The sequence below is a fragment of the Loxodonta africana genome, chromosome 8 (genome assembly GCF_030014295.1).
Source record: "Loxodonta africana isolate mLoxAfr1 chromosome 8, mLoxAfr1.hap2, whole genome shotgun sequence".
Taxonomy (NCBI): Eukaryota; Metazoa; Chordata; class Mammalia; order Proboscidea; family Elephantidae; genus Loxodonta; species Loxodonta africana.
The window spans coordinates 107,419,918-107,446,039 of record NC_087349.1 but is presented as its reverse complement, the minus strand read 5'-3'; the positions used below and the strand labels follow the sequence as shown (position 1 = coordinate 107,446,039).

Genomic DNA, 26,122 nt, shown 5'->3' with positions numbered 1-26,122 from the left:
TAGAGGCTAGAGGCTCTCCTCATATATCAAGTCGACAGATGCCTAAATTCTGCTGCACTGAACCCTTCAGTTAAGTTTTAGGGAACACTGCAGTCTGACAAAAGGTGTTTGGATCTAACTGAGCGGTTTGGCTAACAGAGAGGGTGTTATTGGCAAGCTCCTTAACCTTTCCATTCCCTGGACTTGATCAGCAACCAAGTGATTCAGGCACCATACCAAAAATAAGACCAGCAAAGGAAAAGGGGTTGGGGAGCCAGGCAAAGTCGGAGATGTCATAGAGGGGTTTTTGTTGTGCTTGGTTTTCAGTCCAAAAAAAATTTTTTTTCAGGGAGCTCTCAAAGAAAGAGACGTTGGCAAGAATGATGTAGATATTCCAAAAGGATGCGTTTCTCTTTTGCAGCAAAATTCACAGAGTTTCCACGGAATGTGACGGCAATCGAGGGGCAGAATGTGGAGATGTCCTGCGCTTTCCAGAGCGGCTCGGCCTCAGTGTACCTGGAGATCCAGTGGTGGTTCCTGCGGGGGCCCGAGGACCTGGAGGCGGGGGCTGAGGTGGCCAGCGCGCAGGTAGTGGAGTCGCATGGCCCGCAACACCCCTTACTACTGCCCCACTCACTCCCCTAGTCCTCTGGCTGTCCAACCAGGGTCGGGGCCCAAAATGGTGTCTGGGCGCCCCCTGCACCAACCCTGCCTTTTCGGGTTGAGCGACGTCCAGGGATGGCAGGGAGACGAAATTTCTCCCGGTGACATTAGGTAAAGCCAAGGAGAAAGTCTAAAACTGGGAAGACCCTCCTCCTCTTGGTATTGACGATTATTAAGATGTGCAGGAGGACACGACCATGCTGATACATCCCAGGGGACTCACTGCCACCTTTCTGGAAGGGTGGGGTGGCGGAGGGGAAACATTGGGTCGGGGCCTCCATTCCCCTCTATCGACTAGATCCTCTCGTCCGTCTGCTTTTAACAGAGAAGAGACTGGTGGGAGAGGAGGGCGGGAGAGGAAGCGAGAGGGGAGAGGAGGGGGAGGGAGGGAGAGGGGAGGAAAGAGGGGAGAGACGAGGGGAGAGGTGAGGAGGGGAGGGGAGAAGAGGGGAGAGAGAGGACATGAGGAAGGAGGAGGGAGGAGAGAAAACGGAGGCAAGGAGGGGAGACAGAAGGAAAGAGTCAGGAAAGGAGAGTGGAGAGAAGGGGAAGAGGGTGGAAGAGCCGGAGAAAGAGAGTGGGGGTGGGGGGGGGAGAAAGGAGGGGAAGAAGAAAAGGGAAGTGAAGAGCGGAAGAGATGAAAAGAGGGTCTAAACAGTTGGGAAGGCAGATAAGCGAGAGAGGCTGCGGACCTGTCTGGGCGAGAAAAAGAAACCCAGTAGAGGATACCCTCGGGGAGAAGGCAGCTGGGAGCCGCCCGGAACTCGCCCACCCACCCGCACGCCCCGGCTCACCCAGCCTTCCTTCCTTACTCCTCCTGGGACCGCCTGCCCTACGCTATCCCAAGGCGAGGCAGATCCGAGGTGCGCTCGGCCCCTGGCGCAGGCTCCGCGCGCGCTGGTGGCGGCCGCGAACTCCGAGCGCGGTGGTGACTTCCACCAGCTCGCCACACGAGGGATCTGCCGCCTACAGAGGCTGCCTTTCGAGACAGGCAGTGGAGTTTCTAGATCAGGAACTGCACACGGATGGGGCAGGGGTCCCTCATCTTTCTCTTTTCTAAATTGCCTCAATTAAAATGTTTCGAAAACCGCAAAGACATTGTTCTCGAAAGATAGAGTCGGCACGACCTAGCACGCTGTACTCCTGGGTCAGAACTCGGATGGTCCGGGAAAGGGGGCCGGAGTCTGGCTTGAGCGTTTATGTCTTTCTCCCACAGGTGGAGCTCTTACCCGAGAGAGATCCAGACAACGACGGGACCAAGATCAGTGTGAGTAGTCACAGGGACAGGCGACAGGGGGCGCATGCCTTAGTCAGCTGCCAGGCCGGCCCAAGGTGGAGATTAGTTCAAGAATTCTAGATTTTCAAAATTTTTTTCAGTTATCCCTACTTTTTTGTCTCTGAGAAAGGCAATTTTGCAAACCTAGGATGAGAGCCAGACTTTGTCTTACCTCACTGGTTACAGAAAAATTGAAACAAATTTAGATTTTAATCATATAAATATTTAACCAGTGAGCTAGAGAATCATTTTGCCATCCAAAGAGGCTGTGTGACACTTTTCTTCCCTCGATCTTTGTAACAGTTATATAATTGTAAGAGTAAAGGTTTGCAATACTAATATCCATTCAATGTTACAGAAACAATTATTCTTTAGTGGGAACTAAAATATTAACATCCACAAATCTTCCTAGGCAGAAAGAGTTAAAACATCTGATAGGATGTTAATGTTCTAAAAAAAACTCACTTTAGAATGTCATTCATAATCCCAATAAAAGATATGCTATGTATTTCTCATTCCACGGTTCAAAATCATATATCAGTACAAATATGAAAAACATAATTGGAGGAGGTTGACCTATTAAAAATGCAGAGATGTGTTTCTACCGTACAGGTCATTATTTTTATAATTTAGTGTGTTATTTAAAAAAATGAAAATCTTATTTTTTTACTATGCTTCAAATGAAGCCACATAGAAATCACTATATTAATAAAACTGCATAACTTATGAATGAAGAGTAAACAAGTTCTCATTACTAAAAATGCAATAGTTTTACAATAAGAAAGGAGAAATATGCTAAGCATGAATATATTCTTTTTTAGGAACCTAATAACCTAGCAGAAACCCTGGTGGTGTGATGGTTAGATGCTATGGCTGCTAATCAAAAGGTCGGCAGTTTGAATCCAGCAGTAGCTCCTTGGAAACTCTATGGTAGACAGTTCTACTCTGTCCTACAGGGTGGCTATGAGTTGGAATGGACTCAACAGCAATGGGCTTTTGGTTTAATAACCAAGCGTATGCACTTAAAAACTGAAATTTATTTTGAAGCTGTTACAATTCATACAATGGCATAAGATTGGGGTTACAGCATACCTCAAAGTGTAAACATGTACTGTACTAATAGAATCAAGTTCTATAATCTAAATGCATAATCTCAACATGGAAGAAAATATCAAATGCAATACGATATTATAAAACTGAAGCTCCAGTTTATATTCATAAATGCAGCGATTTTCTAGAACTCTTCAATTTCATTTATTCTGGTATGACAGAAACTGTTGTGTTTATACAATGCCGGAAAAGCATTACTGGTAAGATCAATTGTGAAGATTAAGTTTTTCTTGAGTATTTCATTTTTCATATGTATAATTGGAGAGATTGGGGGTCGACTACTCGTCTTTCACCATTTACTTATACCCATATTTCCCAAAGACCAATAACAAAAAAATAGCCTCACACACTCTGTCCTAAAGGCGCATAGATACAGATACATAATCACATACATAACCATACACACGACTGTTGACAGTATGATATAGGCCAATACTTCATAAAATCTGGTGAAATGAAAAGAGTTCTAGACACAGATTTAGGTGGAAAGTAGTTCCCACTTTACCCATGATGTGACCTTGAACTTATCTCCTAAAGCCCCGGTTATTAACTTAAAATTCCCTGGAGAGCTTTTATAAGCTACAGATTCTGGCTCCACCCCCTAGAGATGCAGACTTAATAGTTTTGCATTAACCCAAGTGAAAGCATTTTTTAAAAGCTCCCTGGGTGATTCTAATGTGCAGCTGATGTTGAGAATTACAGAATCAAACCCCCTAAGCCTCATTTTACTCAACTTTAAAACGGGATATTAATAATATAAATACTTTGGCTGCCTCAAACTTTATTAGGAGATTCCACTGAGAATATACTTGAAACCACTAATTTCCATTATTTTTGTAGTAGGAGTTATATGTAATTTTGCATTTATATAAATACCTACTCGTGGTGATTGTCCAAACATTGAAAACTATTTATTTGTATATAAATCTCTACACGTAAAAAACAGATGAACATTTCCCAAGTTTTCCTGTCCATTTATGGCCATTTGAAAGTGTGATGGCCCCGTAGCAAAATAAACAAATGTCTAACTTCTTTGCCTCTTTTCTCTATCTTTCAAAATTATTTAAATTATTAAATTCTGCATCTTATAAAATCCACTAATCTGTCAATCATGAATAATATATGATATATATCAAATCTAACGCTTCTGATAAAAATTAACTGAATATATATTTCACTATTAATGTGGAATAAAGATTATTAGAAGTAAGAGAGTAAATTCCAATTTTGCAAACCATACTTCTGTTTAATCGATGGCATCCTGAGTTATAGTACTATAAAGTTGCTATGATGGCACACACCCACACCTGTTGCCATTGAGTCAATTTGGACTCACAGCGACCCTACAGGTAGAAGTAGAACTGCCCCATAGGGTTACCAAGGAATGGCTGGTGGACTCGAACTGCCAACCTTGGGGATGTATAGTCTCAGCCATAGACTTCAAGTGACATTAATCCTGCCGCTCCATGATTATTGGCAAGAATGCACCAAAAATGTTGAGAAGAAAAATCTCTAATACCCAAGGCTATTTTGTCAGTGCCTTTAGGAGTCATCCCAATGTGTGGATAAGGGTGCATCCTCACCTGGACTCCGTTGTGACAAACAAAATAGTATTGTGATCTCTCAGAGTTGAAGGGCTTAGTATGCAGCCCACAGTGAAGAAAAGATGTGACACAAGCTACAGACTTGCTCTTACCTAGTTTGTGCTTCATTCAGCTGAGCTAACTAGACAGAGATTGGTCCCATGATTAGAAAATGACAGAGCTGCTACTGGAACCTGGGGAATGGGAATCACATGGCTAACTGAATCTGGGACGGGCTGGTTTAAACCCATGATCCCATGATTCTGTGAACCCAGTTGTTAGTGGAGTAGGATAAATAAGACCTTCAGATTTTACTGTTGAGAAAATAAAAAGCCCCTTGATTGTGGCTGTGAGGCCATTCAAAATCAAGCCCAACCTATTGTCCCACGTGTTACCGAGGAGAGCTGCTCCATAGGGTTTCCTTGACTGCAATGTTAACAGAAGCAGAATCACCAGGCGATTTGAATCACCAGGGTGAGTTCAAATTGCCAGCCTTTAAGTTAGTAGTCAAGTGCAAAGCATTTGCACCACCTAGGGACCTGTGAGACAAATAAGACCTTAGTTTTCAGAGAATAGCAAGCTCCCCACAAAGAATGTGAGCAAAACCATTTGATGTAGCGCTTTTTTTTTTTTTTACCCGCAATTTTTCAGACAGTGAAAGTCCAAGGCAATGACATCTCTCACAAGCTTCAGATTTCCAAAGTGAGGAAAAAGGATGAAGGCTTATATGAGTGCAGGGTGACCGATGCCAATTATGGAGAGCTTCAGGAACACAAGGCCCAGGCCTACTTGAAAGTCAACGCCAACAGCCACGCTCGGAGGATGCAGGCCTTCGAAGCCTCGCCCATGTGGCTGCAAGACATGAAGCCTCGCAAGAATGTCTCCTCGGCTGTTCCCAGCAGCATTCACAGCTCTGCCAACCAGCAGCGTGTGCACCCCACCTCCAGCCCTCAAGCGGTAGCCAAAATCCCCAAACAAAGTCCACAATCAGGTATGGAAACCCATTTTGAGCCTTTCATTTTACACTCACAAACCCTCCACAGGAAGATCAGTCCAGCAGAGTAGATAGATTTATATATGACAGTTTTTACAATTGGAGACCTAGGGCAGTTGCCATAATGAGCGATGCGACATTGTGAGCCTGAGGCTGGCCTTCACAGAGGATGTGAGCTTGCCACATTTGTCATTGGCAGTGCTTCAGGCCCAGGGGATTTAAGAGCTGGACTCTTCTTCTTCTTCTTTTTTTTCCCCCTGTATTTACACATTATAAGAACAATAAATCATGTAATGTTGCTTACATTATAAATGCATGTTCATTTTCTCTACAGATTTATGTATTGATAATGACCCAAACTAAGAGACTTCCACTTAATCAAAATGCAAATGCGAGAAGCACGCCATACCATCCACATTTTCAGTGACCCATAGCTTTCCCAGGACTATTCTACAAGGGCTTTTGATTTTGAAGGAGAAACTTCAGCTGCATGTGATGATTATAATGGGAGAAAGTGAGGGGGGATAAAAGGCATTAAGTGGTGCAGTGATAAGACAACTCCTGTCCATGTGCCGTGGATGCCAATTTAGGAGCTTAGTCACACATTTCCTAAGTCAGCTGTGCAAGTTAAAGCTGTTCTGAATAGCATTAATTTATGCAGTCATTCAGCCAATGGAAACTCACTGAAATTCTAACCTTGATGCGCGATAAATGTCTTCTTGGAATAAGCAATATCCTACGCAATCTCCTGGCCAATCTGTGTTGTTTTTCCAAGCACTTGACGTAATGTAGCAGGACGTAAGGAGCACAAAATATGACATTTATCTTTCTTTGAGTTTTTCCCTTTATAGTTTATCGTTGAAGGGTTACTGATATCACTATTGGCAATAGAAAATGATACTGCTATTATTCAAGGCGTCTTTGGACATTAAAAATCTAGTCACTTTATGAGGATGATTTCTGAGTGAGATATATATCTTTAAGTCCTTCCTCATGAACAATGTTTTTAAAATAATGTGTGTCAACCTAGGTTTTCTCCTTAATACTTCATGTGTTTAGGAATGTGACTTGTAAGACCTTTGGTTTGGGGGTCCCTATGAGTTTTCACTGTCCTTTAAGTGTAGATAGGCAACTATCCCTACTTGCCCTGGTTATATCAGTCTGAGAGTGTGATGAGGAGATGCCTCTCTGAAGCCTCTCCGAAGCCCAGTTTTGATAGTTTTCTCCTATGGTCCTCTTTACCGTATCTTTTGTTTCCCAAATTAAAGGACAAAACCAGCATATCCGGAGTAAATAAATATGTTAATACCTTAATTATAATTTTGGTAACCATTATTTGACAGACTTAATTTCTTTGAAGGCATTGTCCTTTCTCCCCCTTCATGCTAGATCCCAAACCAAACCAATCCCATTGCCTTCGAGTTGATTCTGTCTCATTGCGACTCTGTAGGACAGAGTAGAGCTGCCTCAAAGGGTTTCCAAGGCTGTAAATCTGCAGAAGCAGACTGCCACATCTTTCTCCCGTGGAGCTGCTGGTGAGTTCAAAGTGCTAACCTTTCGATTAGCAGCCAAGCGCTTTAGCCACTGCTCCACCAGGGTGCCTTCATGCTAGATACTACATGCAAAATTACAGATTAGCCTCTGCAGAAAATTTACGACCTAATTAGTGAGAACCCCCAGTCATGGAAAGTGAAATTATTAACCTGCTTAGAATCCAAGCTAGATATCATAAATCCATTCTGAGAAATAAAATCAGACTATGTGCCTTGTCCGAATGAGGGATTCTAAGCAAAAAGTGAAACGTTCTATGTTTAGATTTTTTTTCTTTACTTTCTGGATTAAATAATGCACCCTGTAAAGTTAGTATATTTGTCATAGTGTTGTTATTGGAGCAAAATGGTAAACCCTGGTATCTTCTAACAGCTTCAAGTAAAAATCATTGCCCATTTTTCACTACCACCCGCCTCCTCCCACCGATATCCCCCTGGCTCTTAGGTATAAAATTATTTTTTTCTGGTGTAAGGGTGAAAGAAGAGAAGGAGTGCTGACTCATGGAAGCCTATATTCATTAAAATCCTTTTTTACTAAAAATAATCTGCTTATAGAAAAATTAATTCAAAATGTCTCAAAGTATTTAATTTCTATTTTTTTCTGCCAGTGAATACTGGAAAACATCTTATGTACTTTGAATATTTTCTAACTTCTAGCTTGGAACCTGGGGAGGCCCACAGTATTTTATTTACCTCACTACTTGATTCGTGTGTAAGTTTCTGTGCTTGCACGATTATTGTATCTAATACACTGTCTGGGATGGATATTTACATACCATATTCACTGTAATGCCCACATCCTAATTTCTAGTCTTGCTCTATAATTTTTCAGGTTATCTTCAAATAAAGCTTATTTCAATGTCTATGCTTCATTCATTCATTCATTTATTCACCACTCCATCCCTTCCAGTAGTTCATATGCCAGGCACATTGACACAAAAATGGAAAACGCAGAAGGAGTTTATATTTTAGGTCTTGAGAAAATACTCATAAATTGTATTTATCATGCATTGTTTTCTTCTTATCCCATCAAAACCAAGACATAGTGAGGACATGAAAATTAAAATCTTGGTTTCACAGGCCAAGAGCTCTGCTAATCTTTTATCTGTGTGGCATTTGATACAGGGACACATGGTTAGCCACAGAATACATGACACTGTAGTAGCAACCTGTGTTACCAAAGGCTTGTCTACTTTGCCTTTTATTTTCCTCAAAGCCTTTGGTTTAGTTGACTAAGTTAGTGAGCATGTTACTGTGCCCTGAAATTTTTTTTATCTTTATGACATCTTTTTTTAAAATTATTCCGATTCTACCTACAGTCAGTAATTACAACCAAAGTAATGAAGAAAATTGATAAAGCAATAGGTAAAATATGGATTTTGCAGTCCTGTAAGAGTTTCTTGTCACTTATTCTTTTTAAGCCTTTCTAATTTTATGTATCCAAGACCAGCATTATTCATTATTCCCATCAAAACTCTTTTTTTTTTTTTTGCTCAATTTACTAGAAGCTTAGAAAAGGAGAGAAAATGCCAATGAATATTATATATGGGAAAAGCAATACACAGAGTTAGAAGTTTATGAAATGTTCTAAAAGGGTTCTGAGAAGGGAAAATTATCTAGCTGGAGGACACATGGAGGGCATCCTGAAAGAAGGGACTGGGAAGACAGGGAGACATTGTATAAGCAAAGATGGGAAGAAAAATCTTTCACAGAGGAGAATGACACCATGTAGAGCTGGACGCAGGAAACCACAGGCTCTCTACCAGGGTGAAGTGGTTTAGTCCCTTCTTCACAAAGAGAAGAGACAGAGACTTCCTTCCACTCCCTCTTAATGCATCCTCAAACATCTCAATATGCTAAACCACTCTCTATGTGTTTCCTCCCATCTCATTTTCAGAAGCCAAACATCTCCATATATCACCTCTATCTGTCCTTTTAATGTTCTTCCGTCTTCAGTCTCTCCTTTCCCACCACCAACTCCCCTTACAAGCATGCTTTAACAAACAGGCAAACAGAACTATGCATGCGGCTTCCTGCTCCAGCTCTCCCCATCGTTTCAGAGCCCAATTTGTCAGGAGGGTATACACCACTGCTGCCAGCCACTATCTCTGGCCAGGCTTTGTAGGCTAGTTGTCTCTCCTTCCATACACCTCAACCCCTTGAAATCCTTCTTTCTCTAGATTACTGAAAATGATCTTTTGCAAGTCACTGGTTTCTACTATGCCCCCAGTTTCAGCATCCTCTTGTACCTCATCTTCTCAGTTTCTCTGCAGCATTTATCCACTGATCACTCCTCCTTCCTGACTTACCTCTCTTGTCTTTTCAGGTTCAGTCCCTTATTTATTGTTTATTAGCATCCTTCTCTCTCCTTCATTGGCTTCTCCTCCTAAATTCCTCTCTTCGATGTAGTTCTTTTTCCTATTTTCAACTCCCTGATGTCATCCATTTCCATCGTTTTTACTGTTAACATTTCTGTGGAAAACTTCCCCATTCACATTTCTAACTCTGATTTCATTATGGAAATCCAAGCCAGGGTTCATTATTATCTCCAAAACATCTCTACATCTACATCCCATAAGCATCGTGACAGATTCAATATGGCAGCACATTTGTCTTCACTCTGCCAGTTGATATGTGGAGTCTATTTTTCCTCCCCTTGAACCTGTGTTGGCCTGTGATCACTCTGACCAAAAGAGAATCACTCTGACAGAAGCAATGATACGCCAATTCCAGACCTAGCATTTCAGAGGACTAGTAACTTCCGTTGCTGTACCTTGGTGGCCAGCCACCATATAAAAATGTGACTACCTTGAGACCATCTTATTGAGTGAGGCTCAAACGGGGCACTAGACATTTGCATGAAGAAGCCATCTTGGATATCCAGGCTACTTCCAGCCTGAGAGCTTGCAAACAAGCACACCCAGCTGAGCCCAACCAACACACAGAACTGTAAGATATAACAATAAATTGTTGTTTTAAAACATTACATTTTGGGATACTTTGTTATACAGTAGTAGATACCCAAGGAGCCCTGGTGGTACAACAGTTAAGCTCTCAGCTGCTAACTGTAATGTTGGCATTTTGAACCCACCCAGCAGCTCCAAGGGAGAAAGATATGGCAATATGCTTCCATAAACATGACAGCCTAGAAAACCTGATGGGGCCATTCTATTCTATCACATGGGGTTGACTTCCCAATACCCAAAACAACAACAGATAGCCAGATCAGGCACCCAAAACCTAAATATTCAAAATTGAATCTGTTAACTTTCTCACCAAAAAGAAATATTCTTCCTTCTGTATTCTCAAACTCTTTTAATAACAGCATCATGACTGCAGATCTTGAAGATACCATGAACATGCTCTTAGCTCCTTCTCTGTCAGTTGCCACACTGAATTAGTCATTCAGTCCTACTGATTGTCTCTCCAGAATATCCTGGAAAAACTCTGCATCAGTTTGGTTCCACCAATATTGGCTTCATTCTCAACATTCTCTTCACTTTCCTCATCTATTCCAAACTCTCCTAACAGGTTCCCTATCTCCTTTCAATTCTAATGCAAGGAACAGATCACACCAATTTTTTGGTCTAATTTCTACCCCTTCTTCCTGAGTTCCTAATCCTCACCCTCATCTTCCTGCTTGGTGTTTCTGAATCATTCAGATAGGTTTCAGATACTTTCTTGCATCTATGACTTTGTAAATGCTCTTTGTTTGTCTGGGTCTTTCCCCATTTGCTGAATTCCTATTCAAATGCATAATTATTTTCTAAAAAAAAGAGCTTTCTTCTATTGTCTTAGTCAGAACTGGTTGTTTCCTCATCCAGCTCTCCATTGGGTTTTGTTTACATTTACTTGAAAGCCCTTATTTTGCTTTCTTCTGGTAGCTTTTCCCAGGACTTTTTGGGTTTTAGAATTCTCACTTCCTAGGAAACACCTCAGTCTCAGGTAAACGAAGACAGTTGGTCACCTTAACTGTATCTCCTTGGCTACAAATATTACAACTTGTATTTCCTTCTCTCTGAGTCTAGCTAAGTGCTTAGAACACAGTGAAACTCAGTAATGTTTGGGGGAGGAAGGAAAAGAGAGGGAAACTATTTTTTGTTTTTATCTTTTTTTCTCATAATTTTGTTTTCATAAATGAATCATTTTGCCAGTATTTCAAAACTGATGAAGGCTCCTAAACAATGTTTCTCAAAGTATGCCATGCAGACTACTAATGCCAGACTCATCAGGATGCTTGTAACAATTTATATTCCAGGACTCCACCCGGCACCTTCTCAGTCACAGTCTCTGAGTATAGAACCAGAAACAAACATTTTTATGTACAGTAAATGAGAATTATTAGCTTTAAAATGTTTTTATAGGTGAGAAAAAATATAATTTACTACATATTATGTATGCATATATATTTATATGTACGTATGTGTTGTATATGTGTGTGGCATGCAGCAAAATACTCTTTTTTAGAGATTCTGTTCTTTCGCTATTATTTTTCCAGTATTGGGAAGGACTTTTGTTAAGCTGTGCTCTTCACTACTGTGGTCAACAGCTGGTATTTGTAAGACAAGTGGCCATGGTTAAGGTAGTTATGTTTCCATGTGTGGAGTCTGTAGTCCCTCAGCAGGAATGCTGATTCTCTGAGCTCCGAAGTATGATTATTGTGTTTTCACCATGATGTGAACCTGAGCGTTGAGAGGCAGCTGGGGCTACAGCTGCTAGAAGCCAAGAGCTCACTGATGCCTCTCTGCTGCTGGTAAACATGGCAGCTTTCCAAAAGTGGCCAGATTTAGCAGGAATGATCTTAAAACAGAATTTCAGAGCTGATGGGAGGAGGCAAATGAGGGGTTTCCATGGATCTAGGCTGTGGGTCTTACAGGGAAACTGTGTTTCTGATTTAATGGATGAGTAAGTGGTATGCTGCATTGAGGTACAGAGCCAACCTTATATAGTTCAGACCTTAATGTTGATTTTGGTTTAAACGATCCAACTTGGCTGCTTACACAGGCTACATTAATTTAATCATTGTAATTCTATCAGATAAATGGCTACTATGTAAATCAAGTATCTATGAATAAGATGAAAAATAGATTGGAGGTGATGATTTGGATAATATAGGCCAAGGAATCTTTGAGAGATATGTTTAGACTGGAATTAGGCAGATTAAGAAGAGTCTATACTGATTAAATTCCCTTGCAAACCATATTTAACTTTACTCATTGAAATTCAGTAACTACCTGGGCATAAAAAACCAGGACCCAGGTGATTAGCTGTGGACTGGTTGTGCTTTTCAATTCATGGCTGGCCACGTTAGGATTCACTTGTGACTACCAGGGCCTTTATAATTGAGCCAATTTTTCCAGTGTTTCGAGCTCTTGTCTTAAATTATTTCATGGTACTTCTGATTTCAGAAGGCTGTCATAGGAGCAGCTGCCTGGATAGGTGGTCAAATGGTCAAGTCTCACCTACTGAATCAGCCACTGAAGAGGTTGCTGGAAAGAATCAAAGTAAACCACCACCTATACCCTCTCACCATTGCATTCGCTTCAGCTGTAGAAGGGATAGAAATGAACTGGCAGGGTGTTGCTCTGACCTTTTGCATCTGGCCCTGGTTGTTCACCACGAGAGACAGTAGTGCACAGGGGTTAAGAAAGCAGACTTGGGTTCACATCTTTTCTCCATAATAGCTGTGTATCTCAGTTTCTGCATTTGTTAAATGGGAACTAGAGTACAATCCTGAAAGAGTTTTAAGGATTACATGAATTATATACATATAGAGTTCAGCACTTAAAAAAAAAAAAGTTGCCTGGAGTCAATTCTGACTCATGGCAACCCCATGTGTGTCAGAGTAGAGCTGTGACCACAGGGTTTTCAGTGTCTGATTTTCAGTGGAACTAGATCAGCAGGGCTTTCTTCTGAGGTTCGTCTGGGTGGACTTAAACCCCTAACCTTTGGGTTAGCAGCAGAGCGTGCTGTTTACACCACCCAGGAACTTCAATAAATGGTAATTATTAGTTGCACTGGTATGAATATTATTACATGTGCTTAAATTTTATTGTCGTTATCAGCAATGGACGATAACAGTAAATTATCTAGACTACCTGGTTCTACTAGAGCCCTTGTGGCACTGTGGTTAAAGGCTCAGATGCTAACCAAAAGATGGGAAGTTCAAATCCACCAGTGGCTACTTGGAAACTCTATGGGGCAGTTCTACTCAGTCCTATAGGGTCGCTACAAGTTGGAATCGACTTGACAACAACAGGTTTAATGTTTTTTTTTCTCTTTTTGGTTCTACTAGGCCAAAATTTTTTGATTGAGTGTGTGCAGGTGATGAGTGAAAGAAGGAAGACTGAGCCTTTATTCCTGGTGTGTGTTTATAATTTCAGAGCTTTCCTTCTCTTTTTTTCCCCCTGTGTTATAGCACCATTAATTGATGATAATATTTCCTCCATTTAGCTGTTCCATATTACCCACCAGCTGTCCTGTCCAAGGTTGTAACTAATTCCTTATTGCAAAATACAATAAAATTCCAAAGGCTTTTTAAGTTTAGCTGTATGAGCTTAATAAATAATATGTATTTAGAAACCACATACAAGATTCTGTATTAATTAAATTTAAGCTTTCAGGAAAGACCTTCTGAATTCTTAAAATTATAAAATGATTAAAAATACAGCTGAAAGCATAAACAAGTGTTAAAAGCTTTAAAAAGAGGAGAAAATAAAATGGGAACAGCAATGTGCAATAAAAATGGCATGGTTAGTGGTAGCAGTTAGATTCAGATTTGTGCCCTACATTCACCATCTACTAACTAATCACCTTAAGTGAATTGCTCACAAAATTTCTGTGAACCTGAGTCTTTATTTATAAAACTGAGAAACCAAAAGCCCAAACCCATTGCTGTTGAGTCGATTCCCACTGATAACAACCCTATAGGACACAGTAGAACTGCTCCATGAGGTTCCCAAGGAGCATTTAAACTGCCGAGCTTTTGTTGTTGTTTGGTTTTATGGTAATGTAATTCGCTTAAATTGCTTAGATATATCAAACGTGATCATGTAAAATGGGTAAATTTGGGATAAAGGTACAAACTTAAATCAACTCTCAATATAGCAGAAATAACAAAGAGAAAATATTTTGGGCAAAAGTTGTAATCCACAGTAGTAGCAAGAAGAAGAAGGTATAAAACATCTAGGTTATTTTTTCTTTTCAAGACAATAACAAATAAGTGGTAAAAATATGAAGACCATTAGAACACTTGATTGAGAGACTTTAGATTCGAATAGATGCATAGACATTCTGTTTTTTTAAGGCAAGTCTCAGTATTGTGAATAGTCAGGTTTTTCAAAAGTATTTACAGTTTTGATGCAGTCCCAGGAAAAATCCCTACTTATTTTTTTTTTTTTTAACTTGACACAGACTATCTTGGCAAAGATTTTTTAAACCAACAAGTGTCAGCAAGGCTGCAGTGGATCAAGCATTCTGCTCTAGCCTCAGCTGCACGGCGAACTGGCACTTCCCGCTGAAAGGAATTTGGAAGGGAAGATCAATCACAGGGCTTTAGATTGTGCAGCCTATTTGGCCCTGACACTGCACTTCTGGGAGGAAATTCCAAGGAGATCAGTAGTGAGGCAGATCCATGAACAGGGATGTTTATCGCAGAGCTCTTCATATAACTGGAAATACCAAAAAGCCCAAGAGTAATCACCTAATAAGTGTGTTAAAAATCATCCAATGACTAGTAAGCAGATTCTAGAATCATATTTTCCAAGAATGTTTAAGTAGAAAAGACTCAGTTCAAAATATAATGTGAAAAAATATATAAACGACCAAGCTTTATAGTAAAAAATATAGTATAAACAACAACGACAAAAAAACCCGTTGCAATCAAGTCGATTCTGATTCATGGCCACCCTATAGGACAGTGCAGAGTTGCCCCATGGGATTTCCAAGGAGTGGCTGGCGGGTTCGAACTGCTGACCCTTTGGTTAGCAGCCATAGCAGAGCTACAAAGGGTCGGCAGTTTAAATCCATCAGCTGCACCTTGGAAACCCTGTGGGGCAGTTCCACTCTGTACTATAGGGTGGCTATGAATCAGAATGGACTCAAGGACGGCAACACAATGTATACAATCTGAGGTAATTATGTGCATAGAAAGATGACACAAAGAAAATATATGAAAAATGTACATCAGAGGTCGCAGTGATGATTTTTAATATTTAATTATTTTATTTTTATTTGTAGCATTTGACCAATGATAATGTATTCACATTTGTTATAAGAAAAAATATGAATATTATTTGAAAATAGGCCAATGAGAGGCAGACAGCTGATGGGAAAGAAAATAAATCAGAAAACATATAAAATATATTCCACTAATAAAGAAAGGCTAAGTGAACTAATGCCTTTGAGTGATTAGGAAATTCATGACAAAATTAAGAATGTATATATTTATGTGCTTTTTTTATATTTATGTGCATGCACTTACATATGCATAAACATATATATACATACATATTCATCTACATGTATGCATATGTATACATACAAAGTGCTGCAACGGAAGTGGTCTACTCAGAAATTAAATCAAGAACATTATATCTTATTTCTCTTGGGAGTAGACCGTGGAATCTGACCATCAGATTATTCTTTTTTGTTTTTCTAACCATAATGGATGTGGTCTTGATAAATGTATATTGGTTAAATGAATCAATTGCATATAAGATCCATGAAAAAAATGCCATGCGTTCATTTTTCCTCCCAGTTGTATTATTCGTGTGGCCCCTAACTCATGGAGAGTTCAAAGTGATGAGTGACGGCCCAGTCATCGGAAGTGTCATGGGAAATCAATACATGGGAAGATTTATAAATAAGGATTATATTTTACTTAGTATGACTGCTTCAAAAAAGCATGAGAGAGCATTTTTTTGTGAATTTGTAGTCCTAAATGTATCAATAGGCCCAATACAAATTAAGCTCTCTGTGCTTATATTAAAGCTAATTGAGAAAGCTGGGAGTGGTGGTCAAATTTCGTATTCCATGAAGCCGTGCAGCTCTTGGGGAAATGAAACATAAGAGAGAGGGAATTAAATAAAATAATTTTCTTATCTGCACAGACATAAACCTAATGAAGGCTAAATAATGCAGCTGATTTTCAAGTAAGATTAAATATTTCAAATAATCTTTTAAATAAATATTTCAAATGATAATAAATAAGACAAGAATCTCTGGGTGGTGAAAATGGTCAATTGCTCGACTGGTAGCTGGAAGCCTGGCAGTTTAAAGCTACTCAGAGGTGCCTCGGAAGGCAAATCTGGCAATCTACTTCCAAAAAAGGTCACAGCCTTGAAAACCCTGTGGAACAGGTCTGCTCTGCACACGTGGGGTTGCCATAGGTCGGGATCAACTCGATAGCAACTAACAACAATGAAAAAGCAATAAAGCATCCAACCAAATTTCAAAATGTAAAGGTGTGAAACGCTGTGCAATGGAGAGCTCTATTCTGAGATCAATGTTATTCTTTTTTTTTTTTTTAATTTGGATGTGATATTTTACAAACACATCCTTAGTAGCATTTTCTTCAGCCATTTGCAAAATATTTCAATTTTAGTGTTTCTGATTAAATAGGCTCTCATGCTACAATGTCCTCACTTCTGCCAGCATTAGAAATAATGAAATTGAAAAATGCTGCATTTAGGAAGCAAAGTGTAAAACCTCAATCACTAAATATAGACAACTCTAGAATTTAAAAACTCAGTCTATTTCAAACTCTCTGAAACTACTGGGTTTTGAAGGTATGTCTTGTGACCTGATACTTTTGGCCTTATTGTATAACCATCTCTGTATGTGGCATGTAATTAGAGTTCAATACTTGTTCAGGGATTGCAAATGATGTTTTGGTCTATGCGTAGTGCACACATTTATGAAGATAATACCATAGCTAAGAATATGGGTGATTTTTTATGTAATTTGTCCAATATTTAAGAAAACCACCCCAGATGACACGTGTTAATGGACACAGAGGATTGGAAAATGGCACTTGGGTCATCCTTCATTACATACCCATGACAACAGTAGTACCAATTTATTTATATGGTATTTAATCCCATTCCTGTCGAATCAATTCCGATTGGTAGAGGCTTTAAGGGCACAGTAGAACTGCCCTTCTAGGGTTTCCAAGGTGCAGCTGGTGAATTTGAACTGCCAACATTTTTGGTTATCAGCTGAGCTCTTAAATACTGAGCCACCAGGGTATTGGATCAGAGCCCTGGTGGCATCAGTGGCTGTAGAGCTACAGCTGCTATAACTGCTAACCAAAAGGTTGACAGTTCAAATCCATTCCTTGGAAACTCTATGGGTTAGTTCTACTTTGTCCTGTAGGGTCGCTATGAGTTGGGATAGACTTGATGGCAACAGGTTTGGTTTGGTGTTTTGGTTGGTATTTAATCAAGAAATGATGTCTAGGAAGTCTGATGAAAAATCATTGGCAATCACTTACTTCTCTTATTTATTTGCATGTCTTGGTAAACAGGATATGGATTTAAAAATTGTGCTTCAGCTATTTCTGTTAATTACTTAATTCCTGTAGCTAAGAAGATAATTTCTGTTGTGAAATAAAACATCCTAGTTTAAATAATTTTGGAAGCTCAAGATTAGAGAAAAGGGTAAAGCCGTTGGTTCTGCTTTGGAAAACACATGGATAAAGTCTTAAGATATTTTCCTTATGTTAAAATAAGTATGTTTTCCAAGGCCACATAATTGATTTTTTTTTAACATCCTGTTGGCATTAGAACCTCAAGTTTTTTTTGTTTTTTCCTCAGAAGCAAACACTGCTGAACAATGTTTCCAGAATACTGCATTTGTAAATTATGGTGGTATCTTTAATTAACTATCAATTTATATAGCACCATCTCTGGGCAGTGCAAACAGTTAATATAATGTGGGGATTGAAATCACTTACAGCTGTTTCTTTCCTTCTCTTTCTTTTCCTTCTATTTTTAACTCTGAGTTCCTCAGTTGTCATTTCTTTAAGAATATGAGATATTTTTCCTTATTTGAGGGTGAATTTTTCTCTCATGGTGCTGGAGATGGGCATCTATAATAAAATGCAAAAAGAGTGGGATAGGAAGAGATATTCTTTGTTTCTCCAGTTGGTGAGAGATTGCTCAAACCTTCAGCCAAACTGACTTTCCACTTCCTCAACTCAGAGGAGTTATTATAATTCATTTCTCTTGCCACTTCACTCAATAATCAATAAGACAAGCTGGGGTCCTACTTTGTATCAGTTTCCTAATTCAGGAGAAGCTATCCCAGCATGCTCTGGGAGCACAATTCCTGTAACGAAGCCAGACCACATCAATACCAATTGTGCTCGTATTTTCCTTTATTCCAGTCCTCAACTTCAATGTACTTATTTAAGCCTTTAGTCAAATCTGGCATTATTTACCAATGTTGTCGTTGACACAAAACCACAGGTGTCTGGAATCCCTATTATGAAATCTGTGATCGTTCAAACAAGGTCTGGATTAACATCTACCTTTGCATTGTAAATAAAGGGTTTGCTAATTAATAATGAAAACATGCTCACAGGAGACATATTTAAATTCCGTGAATAAATTGTTTCAAGCACTTTAGCAGTATTTATTTATTTGCCAGTAAATGTAATGCTGGAAACCATGGTGGCGTAGTGGTTAAGATCTATGGCTGCCAACCAAGAGGTCAGCAGTTTGAATCCACCAGGTGCTCCTTAGAAACCCTATGGAGCAGCTCTACTCTGCCCTATAGGGTCGCTATGAGTCAGAATCGACTCGACAGCAACTGGTATGGTATAAAGGTAGTGCTAATTATAAATCATTCTTATTTATGCATTAAAGAAGTTATTAAATATATGTGGTAGTAAAACCTCATTCCTTTGAAGACATTTTGCTTATTTGTTCCACTAGTTTAGACTGTGCTCACTTCTGCTTTGCCAAAACCACTCACGTTTCCATATTCCCACAGGCAGAATTGGGGAGGTATAGTCATCAAATGTGCAGAAACATCCGATGGAAAAATTACCATGCAAATTAATTGATAGCATCTTAGTTTTAGAGTCAAACAGAACTAGATTTGAATCTCAGCCCCACCACATACTAGCTGAGTAAATGGGAACAAGCTACACAACCCCTCTCAGCTTCAGTTCCCTTATGAGTGAAATGATTACAATAACCTCATAGGATCATGGTAAAAGGGTAAAGAAATAGTAAGTGTTCAAAATACATATATATATATATATATATATATATATATTAGTTGCTGCTATCATCATTATATCTGCACCAAGATCACTTCTTACTTGGATGGGTGAGTTACAATGACAATGTACTGTTTTAAAGTGCACTATGGCCTCAGCAAGGAGCCCTGGTGGCACAGTGGTTAAGCACTCAGTTGCTAACCAAAAGCTCAGTGGTTCTAACCCACCAGCCGCTTTAAGGGGGGAAGGTGTGGCAGTCTGATTCTGTAACAATTTACGATCTTGGTAACCCTATGGAGGCAGTTCTACTCTGTCCTATAGGGTTGCTATGGGTCGGAATGGATTCCACAGAAGTGGGTTTGGTTTTGTTTTTTTTTGGTCAGGCCTCACCAGGGAGAGGCTATATTGCTTGTTTGTGGCCATTCTTTATTTACTGCAGAGGAACAGAAACCTTGAAAGGCCGCAGTGACTGGCTATAAGAGAAAGTCTGGAACATTCTGTGGTGAACAGGGTATCACCATGTGCCTTACTATGTAAACCCTGTATCCGTGGGCAACTGCACTTTTTCCCTTAGCTACGAAAAGAGGCCTCATAACTAGAAAAGAGCTGTAAATTTGCTGACTAAAGGAAAGCAGTAAAGGAAATTTAAACAGCTGTTGCTAATGTGCCAGGGCACAATAAAACGGGCTATTTATGTAGTAGGTCAAAATGAAGCACATTTCTTTCAAAAAAATGGATTTCTGGAAGAAACTGGCAGCGGACCCATAAGAATTCTAATAAAATGATATTCTCAAAAAATTGTAGGATAAAATCATCCTATTATTTGACCTTTCCCCTTAAATGGTGATTTAGTATGTGCAAACCTGAATAAAAATTGCGTTAAAAGCTAGCTCGAATTTTCTCACACAGCTATTTTCATTTCTTAAGGCTGGCATTTGTAATAAAGAACCATGTCAAAGGGAGGTGTGCTGTTCTGAGGGCTGTAATGGACACTCAGTTTTTTATAACCTGGGCATTTTCACAGACAAAAATTATTTGACTATTGCTTCTCTTGGGTTCTCTTACTATTAGAGTATTTCCATTTTTAGGTTTGTTCACATGTTGTTGAGAGCTGCTGGCCAGTCAGCCCCCAACTCAAGGCAACTCCAGGCTGTTGTGACCCACAGGGTTTTCACTGGTTGATTTTTGAAGTAGATTGCCAGGCCTTTCTTCCTAGTCCATCTTAGTGTGGAAGCTCTGCTGAAACCTGTTCAGCACCATAGCAACCCACAAGCCTCCACTGACAGGAATGTTGGCTGTGCATGAGGTGCATGGGCTGGGAATCGAACCCAGGTCTCTCTCATGGAAGGCAAGAAGTCTACCACTGAACCACCAATGTCTCCTGTTCATATGTTAAGCATCATTAATGTCCAATTTTATTAAAATAAAGATTCAAGAGTGAGGCAGTAGAGCCAGAAAGGGAAAAAAATTGTTTTCTTGCTCCATTTGGATTCCACTAGATACTCAAACAAGAAGAAGAGGAAAACCCATGAAGAATCATGCCTAAAGTTGCAAACAGAAGCCCTGAATAGTCATTTGTACCCATATCTAAACCAACAAAAAGTGTACTCATATAGGAAATCAACCCATCTGAAAATGTTCAAAGCAAGAGAAAGTGGGTATTTGAAGAGCTAGTAAAATTTAGATGGGCCAAATTGTGTAGATAGTTGTCTCAATTCTCCACTTTGCGCTTTGAATAAAATACCCCTATCTTCTTCTGATCTTCTTTCCTGGTAGCCAAAGAGATCTGGTTGTCATTCTCTCCCTATCACTAACTAATGGTGGCATTTTGAATAATCTGTTTACCCTTCCTTGGTTCCAGGCTATCAAATTTGCAATCTAAAGCATGGAAAAAAAAAGTTCTTAGAAAGGAGAGGCACATCTCAGAATAATGGTGGAGCCATTGCTTACTCAAATATTTAAATGAATTCTGAAGAAACTTTAAGCCCTGAAATTCTATGATATGAACATTTCAAAATATGATTATATCAGAAAATAGTTCGTATAAGGATCAAAATAAACCTTCATTATTATTGTTTAGGACAACTAGATGCTGATGTTTTCATATCAAATATTTATAAGTTTAAAATGGGAAAAAGAGACATTTTGTAGAAAAATTTTTTCTCTAAACTGTGTTGTATCCAGTGCGTTTTCTCTGAAAAGACCAGTATAAACTCAGATAATAGCTTCATATCTCCTTTAACAGATGAAGGGAAATTGGGGGTTTCAGAAAGAAGCAGGTCCATATTCTATGTTGGCTTGATTGCATTGCTGTGTCTTCATTTCTCTACTACCTTGTACCCACGTAAGCTGGGCTGAGTTATTTCCTGTTGATGATTTATAGTTTCCTGATCTGTACAAGGAGGATCATCGTATTTACTACAGCTGGTTGCTGGGAAGTTTAGCTGAAACAACATATGCCTGATGCATATTGCCTAGCACGCAGTAGATGACCAACACGTTACAGTCATTGTATAGACTAGGGTGAGCAAGAAAAAGAATGCAGTCTGATTAAATCAGCCCAGTGTCTTTCAGCTTAGTGAGTGTAGACACAGGGGAGTGATAATAACACCGATGGAGTAGTTCTTGGGTGGTACAAACAGTTAAGTCGCTTGTTTGGAAGTTCAAGTTTACCCAGAAGCACCTCAAAAGAAAGGCCTGGCAATCTACTTCTGAAAAATCAGCCACTGAAAACCCTGTGGAACACAGTCCCACTCTCACATGCACGGGGTCGCCATGGGTCAGGGTCGACTCAATGGCAGCTGTAAAAAGGAGCTAAGTCTTTCCATTTGGCAGACTGATGAGAGAGGCAAGGAGCAAGAAGGAGGGTGAAGAGTTGACTGTTGCTGCTGACTTCACTGGCTGGAAGTTGTGCTCAATTTAAATAGGGTGGTGACAGTTATATAGGGTACTAACCTCTCCATGGGAATAATTTTCTCTGATGGTGTACAGGAGATACACCGAAGATAATAGAACTGCCTATCGTCTTTGGCCTGGTTGCTGAGGGTGCCAAGGTCTCAAGCACTAGTTTTGTTTGGTGGATTTTTTTGTCTTGTTTTGTTTTATTCCAAAGCAGGAGATGGCATTTTGTTATTCTGTGAAATAATAATTATAGAGAGGATAATATTCTTGATGCTTTTTTGTTTGTTTCTCCTTAGTCAAACTCTCACTTGTCACAGATACGCTCTTGAGAAATGCTTGCTTGTTCTCACCTTAGAGGAGATACCAACAGTAGCTATTGCACGAGGCAGGAAAAGAAAACGAGAAACAAGCTAAACTTCTGCGGTACAGACTTCTAAGAAGACTTCTTGGACTTTCCTATTTGCAAATGGAGAAAATATCTCCCTACTAATACCTTGTCTTCTTACAAAGATATGAGGAATTACACATGAGAGAGTACTATAAAGATCTTTCAGCATAAAAACAAATGAAAGGCATCATCACTAAATAGCAGAAGAGTGTTGTGAAATGGCATCTGAGTCAGAGAGAAGAAATATCTAGGTTCCATTTGGCTCCTCTTCATCTAGGCTTGCTACTTTGTACAGCATTTCCTTCACATAATTGAGATAAAAGGATCTCCTTTTCTTCCTCACAGGGTATTGTATGTTGGGCACAAGAGTTTAAAAACTGTCAAGGCATTGTTACATTGAGAGTAATAAAAAAAAATGCTGAAGTTTTACCCCTAGTCTTTAATGAGCTTATAGTCTTTAATGAGCTTTAATCAGATAAATAAGACATGAATACAATTACTTACAAGTCTACTGGGGCCATAGGAGAAGGAAAAACAAAATACTACTGAAATTCAGAAAAGAGAGGTTACAATTAACTGGTGGGAATGGACGCAGGTTACTTAAGGGCAAAGTTGTTTAAATGCATGATCTCCCTAGGGGTAAATTAGGTTATACTGCTTGGCTTACGCATAGAGTAAAAGAAAGCAATAAAAAATAAAGAAGTGATCTTATCCCAACACAATGTCTAGCCTACTAATACGAAAAATGAACAGTTATTGTGCTCATTTTAGAAAACATAGAAGAAATAAGCATCTTATTTGGGATCTCAAAAACAAAAGGCAGCAGAGGCAATTAGACCTGTTGGGGCTCCTGGCTGCACTTCTGACTCCCCTTCACAAAAGCAAAATATTTCTAAACGTAAAAATGAGACTAGAGCATGATGAGTGGCCAAACGTTCCCTTTGATGAAAAATAAAGTTTTTATAGGATAGACCTTGAATTATAGCATGTTTGAGAAACAATAATAGTGCAGCTAGAAGTATTTTAAATCTGTAAGTATTGTACTGTTGTAAGGGTCTCCAAGGCTGTAAATCTCTATAGAAGCAAACTGCCGCATCTTTCTCCCGCGGATCCACTGGTGGCTTCCAGCTACCGGTCTTTCAGTTAGCAGTGGATCGCTTTAACCACTGCGCCACCAGGAGGGCTCCTATTAGAAATAATATAGATGGAGTAATGTAAACCTGAATGAAAATGGCTAAAATAATTACCTGGTAAAATAACACAGGGCAGATGCTCAGATTTCATTGTCTGAAGGGCTTTGGGGATACATACTCACCTTAATCACATATTCAGTACACACCGTTCAATATCATTTGATACATGTCACTGAACAAATAAAGCACATAAAAAAGGAAAAACTATCAGTGATTTGATGAAAAACAGATTTATTTTATAATTTATTGTGTGGGAAAAACATTTTTATCTATGATTGGCCTGACAGAATGTTTTATTTAATTAAAAATATGCTAGGATATGCATGTATCTAGAATGGATGACTGATTACAACCTTAAGGTAGTGTATTTTAATGGTACGTTTCATACCTGATGGCATTTCAAAATTTTAGTAGCCTTAAAATACTCTTATTTTCTACATTGACTTTACAGTACATAATTGGGTGTCTTTCCAATTATAACACTCATGTGAATTTTGCTTTAACTTGCACATGCAGGGCATAGTATGATGGGAAATGTTGGGTCAAATATGAAATATCTTACAGGAATGATGGGGCCAGGATTTCCAGTGAAGGGTTGACTAATTGGGGAAGGGGCTACACATTACACTGTATAGTTTCAACAATTTGGGGCCAATTGTAATGCCCACACCAAAAAGGAATTCGCTAGTTCAAAAAAATCTTTTTCAAAGAATATATTATTTTATCTAGTTTTATTCCTTTTAGCATTTTTAAAACTTTTATTCAAAGCCAGACATATTTTGTGTCAAGTGCCATCAGCTATTCAGTGAGGAAAAAAAAAAAAAAAATTTTTTTTTTTTTTTTTATAATCACTTACTTTACCTTTATTTTTTCGTATAAAGAATACCTTGTTGGAGTATCTCTCTTCAAGGATTCCAAGAACACACTTTAATTTGGGGAAGCTCTAATGGTAAGGGTTCCACATAGATTGGATCTATTGTCCTTCCACGGTATCTGTACTTAGAGTTACACAAGGACTGGGCTATCATTTTTGCATTATTGTACCTTATCACCCAGTTGGAATGAAGGAACGCCCTTCAGAGACCCACCACTAACCTTCTGGGTCTTCAGTCAGGAGATGGTGTGTTCAATCTACAGCTCATTTAACAAAGGCAAAGTAAGGCCAATGATACTAAAGTAACCTGGCAGAAAAATAGTCACATCAGCCTCCTAAATGACCATTTTAGAATCCCCAAATGTTTATTCTATAATGACTTTTTGAGAACACGTGGTTGTGCCTCAATTTTTATCATTGCTGCCATGGGCTGCTAAATTCAACAATGATTTAGCTGAAATATTTAAAAGATTGAATTCCCACACATTTACCCTCTTCCAATCCTTCTAGCCTTTCTTCAATTAAAATTAAAAATATATATATACATTTTGAGTCTTACCACATCTCCATCTTTTTTTTACTAATAAATGTAGTAGCATGTCATTTATAGCTTTGAGCTTATTGGACAAAATATATGAAGGAAAATTGCAATTTAATTCTCTTAGTCCTGGAGCGCTTTCAAAATTTCTAATTTTTGATAGGACTCACTTTTCCTCGGGTGTCAAGGATGTAAAATTGGGAAATACCCAACTCGGAAAGTAAATGCCCAAATACACCCACCCTAGAATTTTTAGAGTACATCCCCGGTCATTGTAAAGCCTGCTGCGCTCAGTTTTTTTTTATCTCCTGTGATTTTGTGCTTATACAGCAGTAAAACAGGCAATGTGATTTTACAAAACAAGGTAGGAAAACTCAAATGGCGATAGGGAATGATTCTCAAGGAATCACTTGAGAGAAAAGTATTTGAATTTGTTCCTCTCGATGTTCCCAACCGTGGGCATGGCATTGTGTGAAAACAGACAAGACGAACTTCCTGGGACTGAAATACTTTGTATGTGTTGTTATTTGCAGTGCATGCCAAGACATTCATGAGCACCAGAGCCAAGCTGGCGAGCTAATTAAATATATATGTGTATGTGTTTAAAACAGCCTAATAAGGAGCATTGGAAATCTTCAAGATGAGCGAATATCTTATAACTTCTTCCGCAGGTGCGAGGATAGCTACAAGCCATGGACTTTCTGTCCTGCTTCTTGTTTGTGGCTTTGTGAAGGGTGCTTTGCTTTAATCTAAAGTGCTGACTTTTTTCCAATATCACTTTCTCTTCTTAAAGCAAAGAGCAAATCGCCTGTAAAATCTACGGAGCGGACAGCAAAGTTGACCCTAA

At 39.2% G+C, this 26,122-nt stretch overlaps 1 protein-coding gene across 1 annotated transcript; it reads left to right on the top strand.

Moving 5' to 3' along the window:
* Positions 1-26,122, top strand: VSTM2A (V-set and transmembrane domain containing 2A). Its single transcript, XM_064290386.1, has 4 exons — positions 1-567; positions 1,859-1,909; positions 5,263-5,602; positions 25,947-26,122. The coding sequence occupies exons 1-4, from the start codon at positions 382-384 to the stop codon at positions 26,021-26,023; spliced, it is 654 nt and encodes a 217-aa protein (XP_064146456.1). The 5' UTR covers positions 1-381; the 3' UTR covers positions 26,024-26,122.

What these genes read in the sequence shown, in the direction of transcription:
- VSTM2A (XM_064290386.1), top strand. Translation starts at nt 382, where the DNA reads ATGCGTTTCTCTTTTGCAGCAAAATTCACAGAGTTTCCACGGAATGTG. An exon ending in CTGAGGTGGCCAGCGCGCAG is followed by an intron (nt 568 to 1,858) that starts GTAGTGGAGTCG and finishes TTTCTCCCACAG; the next exon opens with GTGGAGCTCTTACCCGAGAG. An exon ending in ACGACGGGACCAAGATCAGT is followed by an intron (nt 1,910 to 5,262) that starts GTGAGTAGTCAC and finishes GCAATTTTTCAG; the next exon opens with ACAGTGAAAGTCCAAGGCAA.